General features: G+C 30.0%; 1 protein-coding gene across 3 annotated transcripts; it reads left to right on the top strand.

The window, feature by feature from the left end:
- Window positions 1-15,436: 15,436 nt before the first annotated feature.
- LOC105844147 (ABC transporter G family member 7) lies at window positions 15,437-19,463 on the top strand. 3 transcript variants are annotated; one of them, XM_065800931.1, is made up of 4 exons: window positions 15,437-15,500; window positions 15,579-15,728; window positions 15,938-15,994; window positions 18,263-19,463. In XM_065800931.1, exons 2-4 carry the CDS (start codon window positions 15,638-15,640, stop codon window positions 19,213-19,215), a joined length of 1,101 nt encoding a protein of 366 aa, XP_065657003.1. In that variant the 5' UTR covers window positions 15,437-15,500; window positions 15,579-15,637; the 3' UTR covers window positions 19,216-19,463. The 3 variants fall into 3 exon arrangements, with proteins under 3 accessions (XP_065657003.1, XP_065657004.1, XP_065657002.1); XM_065800930.1 differs by lacking the exon at window positions 15,437-15,500 and having other exon boundaries at window positions 15,519-15,728; XM_065800932.1 differs by lacking the exons at window positions 15,437-15,500; window positions 15,938-15,994 and having other exon boundaries at window positions 15,518-15,728.
- The last annotated feature ends 306 nt before the right edge of the window (window positions 19,464-19,769 follow it).

Here is a 19,769-nt window from a genome sequence, read left to right as displayed (position 1 = left end):
TTCAAACCGGGGTTTAAACTAGCTTATATTATCCCTAAATTAAATGAAACCGGTCAAATTAAGCTTTTTTAAATTGACCTTTGTTTTGTCGTATGACACGAAACTTGCCAACATTGTGGCCTACATTCTCATTTATGTGCTTACCTTTACGCTTAGTGTAGTCGTCACCTAAGAAATGGTTTGTTCAACAGACAAATTTATATATTGTTGGTAAAACGCGGTAAAGTTTAAGAGGGTATTATTGCTCTCGTATTTTATTTATATTTAGTTTAGTTGGTTCAATGTATAATCTTTAATTTAAAATTATTAGTAATAACTAAAAGTCTATTTATCTAAAATTAAAAAGGTATTCGCATGTCTTATTTGAACATTGAACAAAACTGCAAAGTGCTAATCTTTATAGGACATTGAACCATCAGGATATTTAACAAAGCAACATTACATATAATCAGTGCCGGATTAAGACTTTGTTGGCCCTAAGGCACATTTTAATAAGTGGCCTGAAAATACAGATAATTCGGACTTTCCCACAGAAAGAAGAAAAGTAAAATTTAAAAAAGAATATTTATTAGGCAAAAACTACATAATTTAAAATTTTCGCGCTTTTATAACTGCAAATTTGTCAATTAGTTCTTTGAAGTTGACCTTGTTGAGCAAATCACTTTCAATGCACAGAAGTGAAAGTACAGAAAGACGCCGTTAAGCCATTGTTGATCGTTTTGCATCTTCAATTCTTTTCAATTGAGAAAACGAACGTTCTCCTGAACAATTGGTTGACATCAGACATAAGTAGATCCGGCGTGCTATTTCAGTATTTGGAAATGCTTGATATACACCAGAATTGTGCAGCATTTTAAATATCTTCTGAGCACTTAAATCAACTTGATTCTGTGCACTTGATCCTTCTTCATAGTTTCTCTGTTTTTTATACCAGCACATAAATTGTCGAAATTCTGTTGGAAAATCAGAACAAAGGTCTTTCGAGTACACAGTAACCATTCCTTTAACAGCAATGTCAATATCTTCATGGAGTCATACTCAGTCAGAACTCCAACTCTCTACAGCACAATTGAGTAAGCTTTAATGCGTTTCTTTAATGCATTTTTCAGCTGATTGATGATGACATAGAAGGTATTGACCTTGAGGTTTTGCTGGCTTGACATCCCTTTCATAGCATCTGCGGCATCTCCATCATTAATTTGTCTCTTACGCTTTGGTTGTCTTCGACTTTCAGATTTATATGTGCTGTTGCCACAGCGATCACCTGCCTTCTGATTATAATCATCAAACTTCTCTCAGCATTCATCCAAAAATATATGCAAGCTCTTAAGCAGACCAATAGCTAGAGTTAATTCGATTGTAGAACTTTGCAATAACTTGCTATTAATGTTGAACCTCTGCAGAATGTCATTCCTAAGTTCACACAATAGGGAAACTTCATTAGTATCCATGTGTTTAACCAATGAACCCGCTTCATTCCTTGTGCTACCATTCTGATTACAATCCCCTGAGATCTCCTGAAGAGCACTTTGTAATTGGTGGTACCCCTGCTTGTGGTGGTGAACACTGCGTTTGCAGCATTAGCTCGAGCAGACCACCGGGTATCTGATGGGTATTTTGGAACAAGGCATTCTGGTTGGTTTTTAACATGGGTCATCATGACATCCCAACGATGTGTTGATGCTACAAAGAAAGTATACAGGCGATTCTATATGTTAAAAAATGAAACTGCTTCAACGCAACAATCCACAGCTGACAGGCCAACTAGATTCAACGAGTGGGCAGCACAAGGAATGTAGTCCACTAAACTGTTTTTGTTTTTCAAGATTTGTTGCATGCCAATATATTTACCAGACATATTGCTGGCATTATCATATGTCTGACCACGGCAATTTTTGTAGTCAATGTCTTGATCTGACAAGTACTGAAGCAGTGTGTCAGCAAGATTCTGCCCTGTGTGACTGGATATATTGATAAATGTCAAAAAACGCTCCACAGGCTGGTAATCCACCATATTAATATAACGAAGAATGATGGTCAGCTGGTCACAATGGGTAATATCAGGAGTGGAATCTACTGAAACTGAAAAATACCGTGACTTTAAAATCTCATCGTTTATGAAACCCATAACTTGTTCACCCATCATTGCAATTAATTCTTCACAGAGTGTTTTTGATAAATATGATGTGTGACCGCGTCCACGATTGCCATAAGTACAGATGTGCTGGGACAAAAATGGATCAAATTGACCAATCAGCTCCAAGATGCCCAAATAATTCCCATTTTCTCTGGAGCCAACAACTTCATTGCTGCCTCGAAGAGGGAGACCTCTCTCACAAAGAAAAGTAATAGTTGCAACACAGCGTGATAGGACATTTCTCCAGTAATTGCGCTGCTCCAACATATTGTTGTGCAATTGCTCGTCAACTCTCCCAGCAGCAACACTTCTTTGACATAAAGTAGAACTGATTGTATGTGCTTTGCACTGATTTCATGGGATTTTAAGTATTGTGTCATATTCTTTCAACCCTTAAATCCTGAGCCAGACAACTGTGACCGGTCAGATGAAAACAGAATGCAGGGAAAGCAGAAGACACATGTCTTGGCTGGAGAATAAACAAGCCAGTCACGATCAACAATATCACCATTTGGCAAAACCCGTTTGAAGACACTAGAATTTAGGAAGCGATTCACTCCACTGTATTCCCGCTTTGTTTCTGGATAACTGTCTGCCAAGTTTCGAAAATGGATTGTTCCAAGGCTGATGCACATGTTACGCACATGATCTGTTATGTCACCAAAACTCCCAACATCAAATTTTTTAGTATTTCCAAGTTCAAATGCAATTTTTGCAGCCTCTTCCTTGTGATCAATACCTACCTGAGATGTTGATGAGGATGGTGGGGAATTGAGAGTAATATTATCAGTAGCATCAACCTTGTTCGTGGCAGTGAAAAATGAATTAATTTTGGGTATTTTCTTTAACAGTTTATCTTCATCATGCATTTTCTTCTCTAACTCTTTCGCTCGCTCCCAACCACCTTTACGTATCGACATTAATCTAAAAGTAAAACGTAAAAGTGATCTTTAAAAACGTATTTTTATGTATTCAATAGCATAATTATTCGATTTAAAAATAATTGATTCATAAAGTCATATCATAAAATGATGTAAAATTTTAAAAATTGATTCATAAATTTCTTGTGAACTGCATGATAAGAACATACAAAACCTATATATAATATAGATTTTAATATTCGAAATAATAATTTAAAATCAAACTACCAGTATACCAGAAGAAAATCATTTGATGAATTTGGTTTTGAACTACCAGAATAAACACCAATTAGGAATTCAGATGATGGGATTTCTAGAATGCACCCACATATAACCCAAAAACATTTCACTGTGCTGTTAAAGAGAGGTAATCCATCAATAAATAGACAAAGACTCAACTTGGAAAGATAAGAATTTATAATTTGTTCAATTAAAATCATTATTACAACAGAAATCTAACAATAATGATGACAGCGTCAACATAATTCATTAAAAATTATAGATTCCTATAAGTGAAAGATTTTATTTTTGTTTATTTCAGGAGCATGGTGTTCAAAGGTTCATGCAAATTACTTACTGGGATTGATTGTTTGACTTATTAATGATCTGCTTCTTATACCCCTAGGTCGCAGAACTGATGTTCTACATGTATAGTGTATATACGTTTTCTATGTTATAGCAAGAACTAATTTATAAATTAAAATAATATTAATTAGAATATGTAAAATGGATATGTGGTATAATAATGATTAAACATATTGTTTTATATATATATATGATAAAAAATCATACATATATATATAGATAATAATGTATGATAGTGAAAGTCAAAATGAAAGTCACTCAGTATAGTTGAGATACATGGATCTAATCCATATTATATTCGTGAGCTTTATTATATTAATATCAACAATAAATAAAATATGTGACAAATATGTTTTGATAGAAACATTTAAGACATGGCATGTTGAACAAAAAAGCTATACCCAGTTCTTTCTGCAGTAAATGTGATGCTTTTTTCTTCTTTAAACCTACTAATAAATTTAAAGGATTACAATTTTATAACAATATTTATTTCTAAAAGTATATTCATTTGCTAAAACCATTAATTTTATTACTTCGCTTTGTTATTGTTTACGAAAGAGTTCCACTGTTTAAAACAAATGTTATCGAATTTCAAAAATATAAAAAAACACAATATTTTTCGAATATTTTTTTCGAAATATTTTAAATCGATATTTTAGAAGAAAAGAATTATCACTTATAAGAATAAATTAGTTACAATTTTTGACATCGTAAAATTGATATATGAACAAAATGTGTATAATAATAGGAATAATTATAATAATTTCATCAATAAAGATAAGACATAAATATAAATTTATGTATAAAATTTTTTGTGGCCTGGATTTTTTGCTGGCCTTAAGACATGTGCCTTATTTGCCTAAGGGTTAATCCGGCACTGCATATAATACTTGATCTTGTTTGCTATAACAGTTTTACAAAATGAAATAGCATAAAAATAAGAAACTAAAAAAATTTTCTACCCAACATATAGGTTATCACAAACTTGAATAACTATATCATCATATTATATAATGCTCCATTCGTGCGTGTTTGAGCAGAACTCTCGGAAGCCATTACACCGGAGTTAATGGCGAGAAAGAGCCGCAGGTTTTTTATTTTAAGGAAATTTCTTTTGTTTATTAACCGCTCAATTATTTATATTTGACAACTTAGCGCGCAGTATTTTCAGCTAAAAATGTAGGTATATTAAAAATAAGACTTTGTTATGTTATCGTTATGTCTAAACCTTGAAGCAAAGTTGTTTGAAAGGCAAATGAGTATCTTTACATAAGTTATATAGATTGCGTCATGTGTATTATATAAAATGTATTATTAATTACGTGAAAAATTTGCTCATTTTTAATATGTAAACGGATTAAGTTGTCTGGAACCACCCTCTAAGCATGTGTCCGATACCATCCGATCATACTTCATTCACAAATACTAGTTTTAAAACCAGTGAATTAAAGTATTAAACGAATTTTGTTTTTAATAAATATTGTAAATAAAAATGTATCTTTTTTTTACATAATATTAGGGACCCATTAAAATTTTAAAGGTCTTGAGGAACCTCAAGATAATTTCCTAGAGGATTGATATTTTTCCAGAGTATTTCTGAAATGAATAGACAACTTTTGCACACCCAGGCTAAACGAATTGTAAAAAAAACTAAAATTCACTCCACCCTAATATATATAGATATATATATATATATCCAAAATAAAAAAGAAATTGATTCATAATCAGATTCTAAGGAAAAATAGAAAGATTAAAGCAGATTTTTTTGTAACAGTTTTTTTCAGTAAATTTATGAAAAACGGTCAAACAGTTGTAAGATCTTGGCTTTATTTTTTATGCAATGGAGCAGCATTTTGTTTACCATGCAAATTATTTCCTCATTCAGGAAACATTGCAGCGTTAGCATCTGATGGTTATAAAGATTGCAAAAAAATAAGAAAAATTTTTTATCCCATGAAGAACCAGATAATTATATGAAAGCCATGATGATCTACCTTACACGAAAATCGATTAAGAACCAAACAGAGTTAAAAGAAAAAGCGGAATGTAAATTAAATGTAAAAGGTTTATATAAAAGATTTACTGAGCGGAAAACAGCAGTTTTAACTGTAATATTGGAAGTAATCCTAGAGGGATTTAATAAAGTTAACGAAATACTACAACTCCTGGTTTACAAATATGTGAAGGATACACTTTACTCCATTCACTGGAGTTATATATATAATCTTTTACCACATGTGTACAACCTATTTAAAAATAGGTTGTACACTTGTAGTAACAGAAAAAAAGATTTGTAACATCACTTACTGACTTCGGGGATTAGGTTTTGCTCACACTATGGGCAACACTGCTTGGTAAAGTCACTTTTGCATGACATATTTTTGCCTGACATATTTTGAAAATATTCCCGTATGGTGGTAGGACTTACCATTAAATCCAACTGCCATTCCTGTCAAATTGGTGTGTGTGCTTTTTGCTTTGATTGAAGATTCATATTATTTGAAGTATTTTAAACAGTGTAAAACGTAATTTATTCATTTTTTTTTTTTTTTGTAACATTGAAGAACATGTCAATTACTGAAAAAGTTAGTAAAAGGACACTAAAAATGGCGAATCTTGTGAAAAAAACGTGTTCCGAAAATGATGATTCTTGCTACCAATCACGACATCTCATGTGAGTATTATTGTTTTATAATGAAGAAAATAATTCAATCTTTTGCCCCAGTATTACTGTGAGCTTGTTTAATCATTGGTGCACAATTTTTTATAATTTTTATAATAACAATTTCGTTTACAGGTTAAAGAAAATGCTAACGCCGCAAATGGATACTAGTGAAATTACATTATTCGAGGATTGTAATACTATTATTGTGGACTACTATGATTGCAGTAATAATGGCGTGATAAATTTTGTACCAAATCAATACTCAAATTCCGATCAGGTAAAAATCATAACTTAACAATTACAAATCAAATTAAAGTAAGGAGATTCATTATAAGTATTTATCTATTATTATTTTTTCACATCTTCCAACATCTTTCATAATTTTTACACTATGGTAATTGGTACATTTTGTTAAAATATTATGAATTCATAATTATATTATTCAATTTCAGGGTAATGAAGCATTGCTTAGTGAAGGCACACTACATGAGAGCGAAAATGGTGCGGATCTTGTGCCTAATAACATTCAGATTTCTGTGGTTAATGAGGACAATGAATCAAGCGAAATTATAATAAACAATGATGTTATCGTACACAGCGACCAAACTTCCAATGTAAATGGCAACAGTGAGACAGTTACAGTTGAAAATACACTTGATAATGATGAAACTCAAATTGCTCGTACTCGCAAACGTACTCGTAAACGTACTCGTAAACGTACTCGGTTGATAATATCTCGTCCAGAAAGTTTGTCGGTCAATGTAGAAAAGGGTAAATGCAAAAAATGTTTACCTTCTAAATCAAGGAAAGGAATTGAAAGACCAGCAAAGCAACCAAAAGTGGCATGTAATAATTCATGTCGCTTTAAATGTTCACAAGTATTTACTGAAGAAGAAAGAATTGAAATATGTAGAACTTTCTGGTCATTGGATTATGATAGGCAAAAGGACTTTTACATTGGTAATATAGAGCAAAATTTACCTATAAGAAAGAAGTTGCAAACAACAAAAGGAAAACGACAATTGTTCAGGTCCTATTTCTTCAAGAAAAGTGACGCAAAGGTGCGCATTTGTCAAACTTTCTTTAAAAATACACTAAGTATTTCTGATGGACCTATCATCCACGCTTTTAAAACACGGAGCAATATGGGAGTATTTAAAGGACCAGATAAACGAGGTAAACACTCTCCATCAAATAAAACTTCAGCAGATTCTCTAAATTTTGTTAAATCACACATAGAAAAGTTTCCTGTAATGGAATCACACTATTGTTGTTGATCAAGCAAAAGGCTGTACCTTGATTCCAAGCTTTCAATTGCAAAGATGTACGAGCTTTACTTGACAGAGTGTGCAAGCCAGAATAAATCTCCAGTATCAACAATATCGTACAGGCGAATATTTTCATTGAACTTCAATTATTTGCTTTTGAAACCCAAGAAGGATCAATGTGTGACATGTAACAATCATGAAAGTGCCTCTAAAGAAGCTAAACTAAGATTGTCAACAGAATACCAGCTTCACCGAAAAAGGATAGAAGATGCTCGGTTAGCCAAAACTACGGACAAAGAGCGATCGAACATTGATCCGTCTTTTTTATCTGCAACCTTCGATCTCCAAAGTGTGCTATAAATACCGCCTAGTGACACTTCTCAATTGTATTACTCTCGCAAGATCTGTGTCTACAATTTGACGATATACGAATCGCGCTTGCCTTATGACGGATATTGCAACGTTTGGCGGGAATGAATGGGAAAAGGGGTAGTTCGGAAATTGGAAGTGCCTTGTGGTTCTGGCTGAAACAAATTCCCAAAACTGTTAAAGAATTGTCTTTATTTTGAGATTGCTGAGGAGGTCAGAATCGAAATCAACACATAGCTGCATTTTTTATGTATTTGGTGCAAACACTCCATTTCAATTGCATTGAACACAAATTCTTAGAAACTGGACATAATCAAATGGAAGTTGACTCCATGCACAGTGCAATCGAAGCTCAAAAGAAAAATGTACCAATTTTTTCAATAACTGATTGGATGACAGTTTTCAGATTGGCACGGTCTTCAAGGAAACGAAAGAATGCTAAACCATTCAATGTACATCAACTAACATTTTCTGATATGTTAGATTTGTCTGATTTATCAAAAAAAATTATAAAGAACCGTAACAAAGATGAGAATGGTGCTACCGTTAAATGGCTGAAAATAAAATGTCTAAAGTATAAGAAATCTAAGCCAAATTGTTTCCAGTATCGTTATGACTTTACCACGCCGTATATAAATGTATTTACAAAGGGCAGAGGTCGGCAATTCAGCATGCCTACAGAAATAAATAAGGCATACTCAACTCTACTGCCCATATCATAAGCAAAAAAGAATGACTTGGAAAGATTGTGTACTTTGGGAATAACTCCTAATGAAGTACAAGAATGGTACCATAATCTGCCCGTCAGTCAGACTGCAAGAGACGTAGCACCAGAGTTTGGTGAAGATGACTCTGAAGACGACAAATGAATGTCACCGATAATGTAGCATTAATTTTTTAGTTTACGATTGAAAAAATATGTCTTAAATATTAAAATTCTTGTTATTAGTATGTTTGTTTATCAACAATTGATTAAAAGTAGTTTTCTCTGCCACAAAATAATAGTCTTTATTTTAATCACTATATCATAAGAAATCATTCACTTCAGTTTTTTATAAGCCTCAACTCTTGACAAGCAGAAGTCAGTAAGTGCAACCAATTTTTGATTTTTCTCAAAATTTATAAACACCTCCTTATTTTATGAAAAAAATTATTTTGCATCTGTATCTTTGTAAAATAATAAACATTTTGAAGTATGTAACATGTGTTTTTCTTATGATTCCTGATTTATAGAGTTCTTCAAATATTAAAATTCAAATATCTCAGAAACATCAAAATGTTAGTTACCAACTTCAACCCGACGATATATAATCTTAACCTGACTGTTTTTAATCAGTATACAAAAGCAAATAAGTCAGAAATAATATTTTTGACTTAAATCTTTTAAAAAGGTTTTTTAAGAAACAACATTTATTTGATAAATGTAGAATATTTATGATTCATAGCTAATAACAAAAAATCATAAAAAACAAGTTTTTCTGAAAATTTTACGTTCTATAGTTTTTTACTTTTTTGAAATTTCTCGGTTTTTCTAGGTTTAGCGAGAGATCTCGTCTCGTTCTAACGTATACTTTCGGAATCGAGGTTCCGAAAGTATACATTAGAACGCTTGGTTCGGCCCTTTTTTTTTTTTTTTCTTTTTTTCTGTTTAACAAAAATACTCAACAACGATATATACAAGAAGAAAAAAACATGTCCGTAAAAACGAAGAAGACAGTAAAATCTTGTCAACAAGCACCGTTTTTGTATTTACAATATGATATATAATTTTTTCTTATTACAATGACCTTTATAAAATAAAGAATTAAACAAACAGGGGCTCAAAGAAGATGAAGATGACAATACGTCATCGCAATCTTTTCATTGAGCCCGTATATATACTTTTAATAGAATATAGATATTATATTAATAACCCTAATTGGCATAAAACTGCTGCGCTGATCAGTAAATCAAATAAAGATAAAAAACTGAAAAAATAGAATCAACAAACTTCAGTTACTCAAACTTTAAAAATTTCTCTGTTGATTAAAAGCTTAAATGAACTTAATGACTTTGCCATACATTTAAATCCTTTTTGATAAATATTCCATATATTTGGACTTCGATATGCAATGCTATATTTAGTATATTTATTAACATTTTGCGGCAGTTTATATGAGTTACTTATATTTGCTCTTAGATAATAGTTTTCATTTCTATTTATTTCAAACTTATTGTTAAGGTTTTCAGGAGGTAGATTATTATTGATTCGATACATAAAAATTAAATGCTGATAGATATTTATTTCAAAAACATCCATCATTTTTATATCTTTCATAATAGGTTTGACGTGTTCACGCTTATTTTTAGAGTAAATGATTCTGCACGCATGTTTTTGTAAGCTATAAGTTTTTTTAAGTTTTGATGGTTGAGTACTTGCCCATGATATATTTACATAACAGATGAAGCAACGAATTAATCCAAAATATTTTAGTTTAAGACTTTGTTTATTTATATACGAACGAACTCGATACATCATACCAATTATATTGGTGATCTTAGATTGAATATATCTTATTTGAGGAAGCCAGCATAAATTCTCATCAACAAAAATTCCGAAGAATCTTATACTGGCTCGTTTTTTAACTAATTTATCATTTAAGATAAGGTCAGGCAACTTAAGAGGAAGGTTTTCTTCTTGTGTTTTTTTATGGAATAATATATAGTTTGTTTTCTATGAGTTAAGCGAGAGTTTGTTAGCCCTAAACCAATTATTTACTTTATTTAGTTCAGAATTTGGCTCTTTCACGGTGCTCTGTAACAAGAATGATAAGTCTTGGAGCAGTGTAATAACCCCGGATAACAAAAAAAAAAAAACATTATGTTATAGTTCTTTTTCCCGTCCTGTTTATCGTCTTTTCATTGCAAAAAAAATTTTGTGTTTGGAATTCGGAGGTTAACAGATTTACGCTTATGTTTTGCGCCGATTAACGCAAAACGTTAGCCTAACTTTAAACGCAATTCAGTTACGCTAGCTAACGCACGATTTTTGGCTTCTACTTAAAATTAAACGTAGTTGAGCAAACTAACGCCAATGACGGTTCACTTTAATACAAACTGTCCATCAAACTCTTATTCTTCCAACGCAGCACAGTGCCTCAAGGAGGTAGAAAAACTCTTACTCTTCCAACGCAACACAGTGCCTCAAGGAGGTAGAAAAACGGCTAAAACCAATTATCTATCAAAAAACAAGATGTTTTACATATTTTTACGGTTTCTCTGAGTCAAGAAGTTCATTTTTGAGGCTAAAAATTATATCTGACACCCTTAACGGCATGTTATTAGCTGACACCCTAAAGGCATATTAGCTGAATATAACATTTAAGAGTAGGGTGCGTCGATTTTTTTTTTTTTTTCAAAATTAGCAGAGGGTTGTTTATTAATAAACTTATTTATTAACTTAAGTTTTTAAAAAAAAATTTTATTTGGTTAAAAAACTCATATAAATGATCACGTAAAAACAGGAAATTTGACCGCAGGATACTTTGCGCAGTATCTCAGAAAAATAAAAAACTGCAAAAAGTTTAAAACCATTAAAGGGAATTCGTTTTTGAAATTAAAAATAAAATTAGATTTTTCTAATCAATATGCCGATAGCTGATTGGTAAATAATAGGGTCAAATTATTTGTTTTAAACGTGTTACTAGCTAATTACAAATGTTTATCTCAATTTAGTTAACAGAACTGCGTCACTATGATAAAATCAATTTACATTTTATACAATTTTGTTCATTATTCATCTTTTTTTCTATGCATACTTATTATCAAAATTTATGCTGTAGTGGTAGAGCGCTCGCTTCATAAGCGAGTGGTTCCGAGTTCGATCCCACCACATCCTTTGGAGTACCGTGCTCAACTTGTTTCTCCTCGCAGCTGTCTTGTTTGTCAAGGTTCAAGTTTTGGAGTTATAGAGTTGAGAGTTAAATTGTTTAGATATAAGTTAAATCTTTAATTAAAAAATTAAATGAATATACAAAAAAATTAACAGAACTGTTTCTTATTTTAGAAGTTACATCACTTCATCTGGTAAAGGTTTTCTATCCATATTCTTGTGCTTAATAAAACTTAAGAATACTGAATTTGTTCTAAATAACAGGGTTTACGATACTATTACTTTCTTTTGCCTTGCTCACCTCTGCTGGTACTTTCTTGTATTTTAATGTAGAAATGAGAACTAGAGGGTTTCAAATTAATCCAAACAACATTGTTATCAATGATTTCAGTGGAACTATTCCTGTTTGAAATAGAGACTCCTTATTTTGCAGGGCATCGGATAGTAGAGTTTTTTCATGCTTTTGTTTGTAGCACTCTGACATGATGCTCTGTCAAATCCAGTTTATAGTTAAAACAAAAAACTCTTTTTATCTTCTCTTTAGAGGTATAAATAGTGTTTATTTTTATATCTACTTCCAGTGTTCTGGATAGGACTGTGGTTTATCATATCTTGCATTCAGCGGATGTTTTAATAATAACTAAAAGCTGGGGGTTAAACTCACATTTTGCTTCAAGTATCTTGTAGAAAGTTTAATATTGACATTCTGAATGTATGCGCTATTTCTAATGATCTGGTATTGATTGTCACTGAAGTCACTGTGAATCTTCAATATAATGGCATGTAATAGCATCTGGTCAGAGGTGGGTGACTGATATATCGTAATATGTCTTAATTTAGTATTATGATAATCAGTAGTCCGGTATTTTTTTATTTTTTGGATTTTTCTTCTCGGGTGAAAAAACTGAAGAAAAAAAATGACTGTCAACTAAAATATGGCTAATAAGAACTGTTTGTTTAATTAAAAATAAATAATTAATAATAAAAAAAAATAGTTAAAAGCCAACTAAAAAGAAACTTTTAATAAAAAAAATAACTTTTTATTATTCTTTCAATCAAGTTTAAATTAATTGAATGTTTGAAAAGTAATTTTTAAAGTAATTTAATTTACTTAGACCTTTTCTAAGAAAAAATTGTCCACGTGCATCATAAATAATATTTTTTACTACGTTAATTTTGTTTGACAAAGTTTAAATAAAAATTTATTTTACTAATGAAAAACAAAAGATTTAACATTATTAATGATTCATGTGCCCATTCAAGTGACTCAAAATGCGACGTGATACATTAGCATTTTAAAATGACAGATAATGTTATTTTGCAGGGCCGACGACGCCGGGAAGGGGCTCGTGCCCCCTCACTTTTTTTATAAAGGAACTTTTTTTTTTTTCAGAAAAATCAGGATATACAGGTTTTTTTTAGGAATTGACTATTGTGCCAAATTTCGAAACCCGTGTCATCGGCCATGTTTTGAAACTCATTTTGAATTAAGAAAAAAAAATGACTCAAAATGCGAACGTATAAAATTCTTTTAATGCATTTGCATTTTGAATTGAAATGAAAACGTGCTTCAAAATGCAACAACAACGATTTAAAATGCAGTGCAGTTGCACTTTGAAACATTTTAAATCGCGTGCAAGTCTAATTTAATTTGAGTTGGCTTCTTTTATTACTATTAGTAAAATTATATAATGCACTGTTGTGTATTTTTGAAATGTATAATTTACGTATATTTTTAAACGTAGTTATTTTAAACGTAGTTACTTTTAAACGTAGTTTAAATGTTTGTTTGTTTTTTATTTTCTTTTAAATAATCACAAGCAATAAAAACTTCATAGTTCGAAATAAACAATCTTTTGTAAGTAAAAAATTGTCTAGTCGTTCCGCCAGGCTACGGACAGGCATTTTTTTTTCAAAATTGTTTCGCCCCCAATTGGTATTGGGGTATCAACTTCCATAATTTACCTGATTACTTTGGCATATTTATTTAAGCTTTGTAGACTCTTTGAATACAAACACAAAGTGAATTAAAACAGGATTGGACTTCGCAGAATTTATAGTTGCCAAGACGAGAGCTTCGGCTGGATGTACTAAGAAATAAGAAGTTCTTTATTTTTTGGATCTCCCATGTCTTCCCAGCTCTTCCAAGGTCTACTCGATCTTGACTGTATAGTTGGTAGCAATCTTTTTACTATGATCTCCTCATCAAGCCATTTGACTTCTTTTTCTAGGAACCTTGAATAAAGTTTTATCAATGATACTTTTGCAACTTTGATTTTACTGAATTCGAAAATCTTCTGAGATATTCTTCATTTAAATTAACATTGGATCTCCAGCCTTCCAGTCTAACAACTTCTGCCAGCAGCTTGTTCTTTAAATTTTTACTTGCAGTTTCTTTTTCTTTAATAAATGCGATTACCTTTTTCTTTGTGTTTTTTGTTTAGAAAATCAAAATGAAATGTAATATTTAATTAGGCTGTACGAATGTTTATTTTACTGTATGTTTTCAGGTTTTTTGAGTTCATAATCAGTTATAAAGTTACTAAAAATCTTCAACAGGTTTAACTTTATTATAAATGTGTCAAAATGTTGAATGACATATTGTAAATATAATAATTGAATGTAGAAACTAATTTTTATTGGGGCTGAAATTTAAATCATGGTAGCAAAGATAAGCGACATAGTAGCTTAACATTAAGTAAAACAGTGCAAGTTTAGGCATCTGAGTTTTTTAGTAGGTTATTTATGTTGCTTCTGATTATCATTTAAAAATAAAGGAAAGGCATTTGTATGCAACTGAAGGTTTGCCTTTTAAATTGCTAAAAAAAAATGATAAAATTTAATAACATATGTGTTTTTTTATTATATTGAAATTAAATAACAAAATTTAAAAATATGTAAAATATATTTTGGACCCTTGCTAAGGACTTTTTTATTTTCTAAAATGACACTTACAAGCATTGTTCAAACTCCAAATCTAATTATTTTAAAAAAAATCACGGTGATTGAAGCCTGGGAACAAAATAAACAATAAACCAGAAAGTTCGCACCCTCCTCTCAATGTGAAACCATTGAGTTAACTAATATATTTTTTAGCATACTATACATAACCTAAGTTGATTTTCAGATTTTAAATTTCATTTAACACGTTCATTAACTTTAAAGTGTTCTTTTTTGAAAAACATATATTATATGGTTTTCATAAATGCACTTTAAAGTTAAAAACAAAAAAATAAAAAAAAGTTGAATTTGTGAGAACTTGTAAGAACTCGAGTGAACTTAACTTAAAAAATAAGCATACTTGGTCGACTTTTTTGCTTTTCAATAGCCAATTTTTTATTTATTTTTGCTGCATATGTTTTAAATATAAATAAACAATTTTTTTTTTTTTTTTGCTGCATATGTTTTAAAAATAAATAAACAATTTTTTTTTTTATTCCTGTAAAATATTTATTTTTTCTATTATTCCGTACCTGTAAAAAATAAATTATTTATGCAAACCGCATTAAATTTTTTTTTTCTATTGTAAAAAACATGTCTTTTATAAGTTTTATATATAAAAAAAAAATCATCCTTTGTCACTTTAACAGCTCCAAAACTCTATTTTCACTAAATAGTCCACAGAGATTAACAAAATACATGAGAGAGATTTATTTTATATAAAGAATTATTTAACAGAAGCTTGGTGAGTTAATAGACGTTTAATATATTTTTCTGCTTCAAATAAATTCAAGATATATTGTAGGTTTGATTATATATACAGATGCTTTCTAACTTACAACATGAATACGTGGTCCAAAAAACTATGCAATATCAAAGTTAATGATCAACATCAAAAACATTAGTTTACTAATGGCGATTCGGTGTTGGCCTGTTTTATGTTTTACCTTATTTTTTTCAAATATACAATCAGGTGAGCTTACAATAAAAATATTTCGTAACTTTAGGGAATATTTAAATATAAGGTTTTGAATAAAATATTTATAAAAGGTTAAGCACTCAATTTTTAAACAAAGTAAGAAGACAAAAAGAAAAAAAAAATTCCCTAATATACTATACAAAAATGTATATAATATATGTATATAATACGAAAAGCTTCAAATTATTTTGATTTTTACATAGATCAAACTTCATATGGTGATGTTGAGCCTTTATTTGGGATTGAAAAGAAAAACGCAGGTTTGAAAAATGTTTGCTAACGTGAAAACGACTTTTTTCATCAAATTTGCTGCAACCGATTAAGCATAAAAGAACCGCTTTAAAAGAATAAAATAAAGACGACCTTTAAGATCAACTGTAACAACAACTTTACGTCAGTGATATTTAACAACTCCTTAACTAGACTATGAGATAAAATATACTTTGGTTTAATAGATTACTAAAAAACAACAAAACAATTCATATTATTTCAAAGAAACCAAACAGGAACAAGCGTTACAACTTTTTGGGTTCTCTAAGGATCTAACATCCATGAAAGAGAGTACTGACTTCGAACGTGAGTGACGCAAAAGAGGACTAGTCTTCCATTTTTGTGTTTAAATAACACTTTAAATGTTTTATAAATCGAGAGCTATGGTTACAATTAATAAAGCAGAAGAGAGAAGGGGCGGTTTAAAAAGTGTTTCACTAAATCTATTTTGATAGACCTTGAAGAAACTATTGATAAATCAAGAATTAAATTACTAATTTAATCACACAAAAATTAATTAAAGGAAAAAAGTAAAGTATAAATAATGCTTTAGTAATATACCGGATATGCTCACGTATAAGTCGACGCCGCTTAATAATTGAAGTACCATTTTCGAATCAGTTTTTTTTATATAGTATCATATATACGCGAGTACATACGGTACATTAACTTTATAAAGTTGAAAAATTATTTTGTATATTTTATGACCCGTTTATGACTGAAAGTGCATGTTTTGACTTAAAAATTTGACATAAATTTCTTGATTTATACGACAGCTTATGCGGTAGTCATTAAAGCCTACGGTAAATTAGTCAAAAAAAGTAAAATACAAACTTAATAAACTATTAAGTTTGTATTTTACTTTAAACAATAATAAACTATTTAAATAAATATTGGAACCTAACTATGAATTTTATTTAACTATTGGTCAATTGTATCCAATCGAAACCTAAACTATTACATTCTTTATGACTGGTGAGCCACGACTTCTTCCAATGCAGTGCTCTACGAAGACTAAACGGTATTAAAACAATCCATATTTCACACCACCTACATAACCAATGTCGCTTATTTGGCTAGAGCCGGCATTGAATCTCAAACCTCTTGGTTCTGAGCCAGAGCCAAGAGATTTGCGATATGATGCCGACCACTCCGCCACGACTGCTTTTTTATTTTATACGTTTGTCTTACTGTGCTAGCCCATGAAGAAAAAATTGACTGCGTTTATCTTTCTAATTATCCGTTTTGAAAGTAAGTAAAAAAACAACAAGATCTTAGCAGATGACTAAACGGAAAAAACCAATACTCAACACTGCTCAGCTATAATGACTTCCATATACTTAACACTAGCTTTCAAAACAACCGCTGTGCTTATTAAAATATGTTGTTTTTATTTATTTGTCTATTTTGTACATATTATTAAAATATGTACAAAGTAGACAAATAAAATAAAAGTTTTATTTGTCTACTTTGAGTTTAACTTATGGAAACCATATTACTTATATAGTATAGGTATTGTATTGTATAAACCATATTACTTATATAGTAAAAGTATATGACCATTGTATCTAGCATTAAAACTGAGTTTTTGAAACCAAAAAATAGTTGTTAATCTAACTTTTACTAAAATAGTTATTAACAAACTAGTTATAGTATAAAGTAATTGCGAATTTTATTCTAATTTTTTATACTTTGCTTAGATAATTGCTATTAATTTTGAACTTATAGTTCAATAGCGTTTGTTTTATAGTCTAGGCGAGGCGTAGCCTAGGTTAGTTGGTTTTGCAGCCTGTCAGGTTTGCCACGATCGAAAAAACGAAGCATTTTCTTTAGAAAACACAATGAATATTTTTAAATGAATTTAATACGTACTTTTTAATATTAGGAAATTATTAAAAGAAACAAACCATAGCATGAATTTGACTTTTTCTATGATATTTTAAGCTACTGTCGCGGGAAACGGTGGCAGTTTATATCAGTTTTTGAGTAATATGGGTGATCGATGTGAGTGTATCCATGTCAATAAATGGGTAGTGTCAATGCTAAGTGCTAATTATCTAAATGTGTTACATTTAAGAAAAATATGAAAATATTTATAATATATAAGTTTTAACATTCATATTTTTTAAACATTGTTTTTTTTGTTTTACATTACTATAACAGTGTAAATTATTGTTTTTTTTTTTTTTTTTGTATAATAGATTATTTCACAAATATTATTTCTTTTTTTATACATTGTTTCTTTTTTCATATATTAGAGTCATTTAGCATAACTCGCAAAAGAACATCAAACAGCGATAACGAAGATCAATTTTCAAACGAACTCAAATATCGCGATTTGAAAGAAGAATATGAAGACTCCGTATTAAAAAGAAACATTCGAAACGAAAGCAAAAGCCTCGACGTGAAAACTGTTAAAAGCTATTTGGAATTAATTATCAAAGATCTACGACGTCATATCAATCATTTGAAGAGTTTAACAAAATTGAAAGATGTTGAAGTTAAAATGCAAGATAATATTCAAGAGGGTAATAAGGGCATGAATTGTAATGAACCAAATATGGAAGATGATAATGTAAATAAAATTAAAGATAAAAATAAAGGCTGTAAATTTTGTAAAGTAATTTCCGCTTCAAAATATACCAGTAGCAACGATAGTACTAATTACAAAAATGTTACAATTAACGAAAATTCTACTATACACGTAATTACCAATAACAATATCCAAAACAAAATCATAACTGTCAACAAACCGACCGCCGAAAATGCTTCAAACAGCATTAAAAACGATCGCACTTCTTTTGTTAAGAATTTAACATTAGTGGAAATAAAAACTCAACTAATTTACTTTAATAAATCAAAAGAAAGCAATGTTCGTGTGGAAAAAATGGCAAATAATCAGACCAAAAGTTTTTCCATAGATTCGGCTGAAGTTGACAAGTTAATTCAACTATTGACCGAAAGTATGATTTTAGACATTACTGAAAGCGTAAATAAAAGAGCCTGGGATGCAGTTGATGACGAAGAAGAAGAGGAAAATGATGGCTCTAAAACTGTGCAAGAATCTTTAAATAAGCTAACCGAAAAATATTTAATGAAAAAAAGAAGTGACTGGATTGCTTTATTAAAAAAAAAATGGCTTAAAAAGCCAAGAGTAAAATCAAGAATAAAGAACAAAAAGAACACAAAAGAACACACACAGGATAAATAATTATGTAGAACCAATTTCTGCTAAAACAACTAAACGTGGTTGAAAATAATTTGGTGGAGACTTTAAAATCCAGAATATATATTTGTTATTATTATTATTACTTTCACACTAAAAATAATTATGTTAAAACTTTGCACAATATTTAAACTTTTAGTTTAAATTTAGTTCGATTCTTTATATTCTTAGTTAACAACTTTTTAAAGACTTATAACTAAATTTTGCACAATAATATTTATATGTTATTATCATCTGTTGTTTTTCAATTTTTGTTTGTAAACAGGGAGTACTTTATCGGGAATATATATATGTATATATATGTATTTATGTATATATATATATATATATATATATATATATATATATATATATATATATATATATATATATATATATATATATATATATATATATATATATATATATATTACGGGTGCACCGGTACCAACATTTGGCCGATGCCGATTGGTACAGGCCAATAATGATGCATCGGCCATAAATTTAATTTTGTATTTTTTTCTTTTTTACTTATAAAAATAAATTAGGATTTTTCTAAA

Source organism: Hydra vulgaris, chromosome 07, assembly GCF_038396675.1.
Source record: "Hydra vulgaris chromosome 07, alternate assembly HydraT2T_AEP".
Lineage (NCBI taxonomy): Eukaryota > Metazoa > Cnidaria > Hydrozoa > Anthoathecata > Hydridae > Hydra > Hydra vulgaris.
Note: the sequence above shows the minus strand (reverse complement) of the source record. Positions and strands in the feature narration are given on the sequence as shown.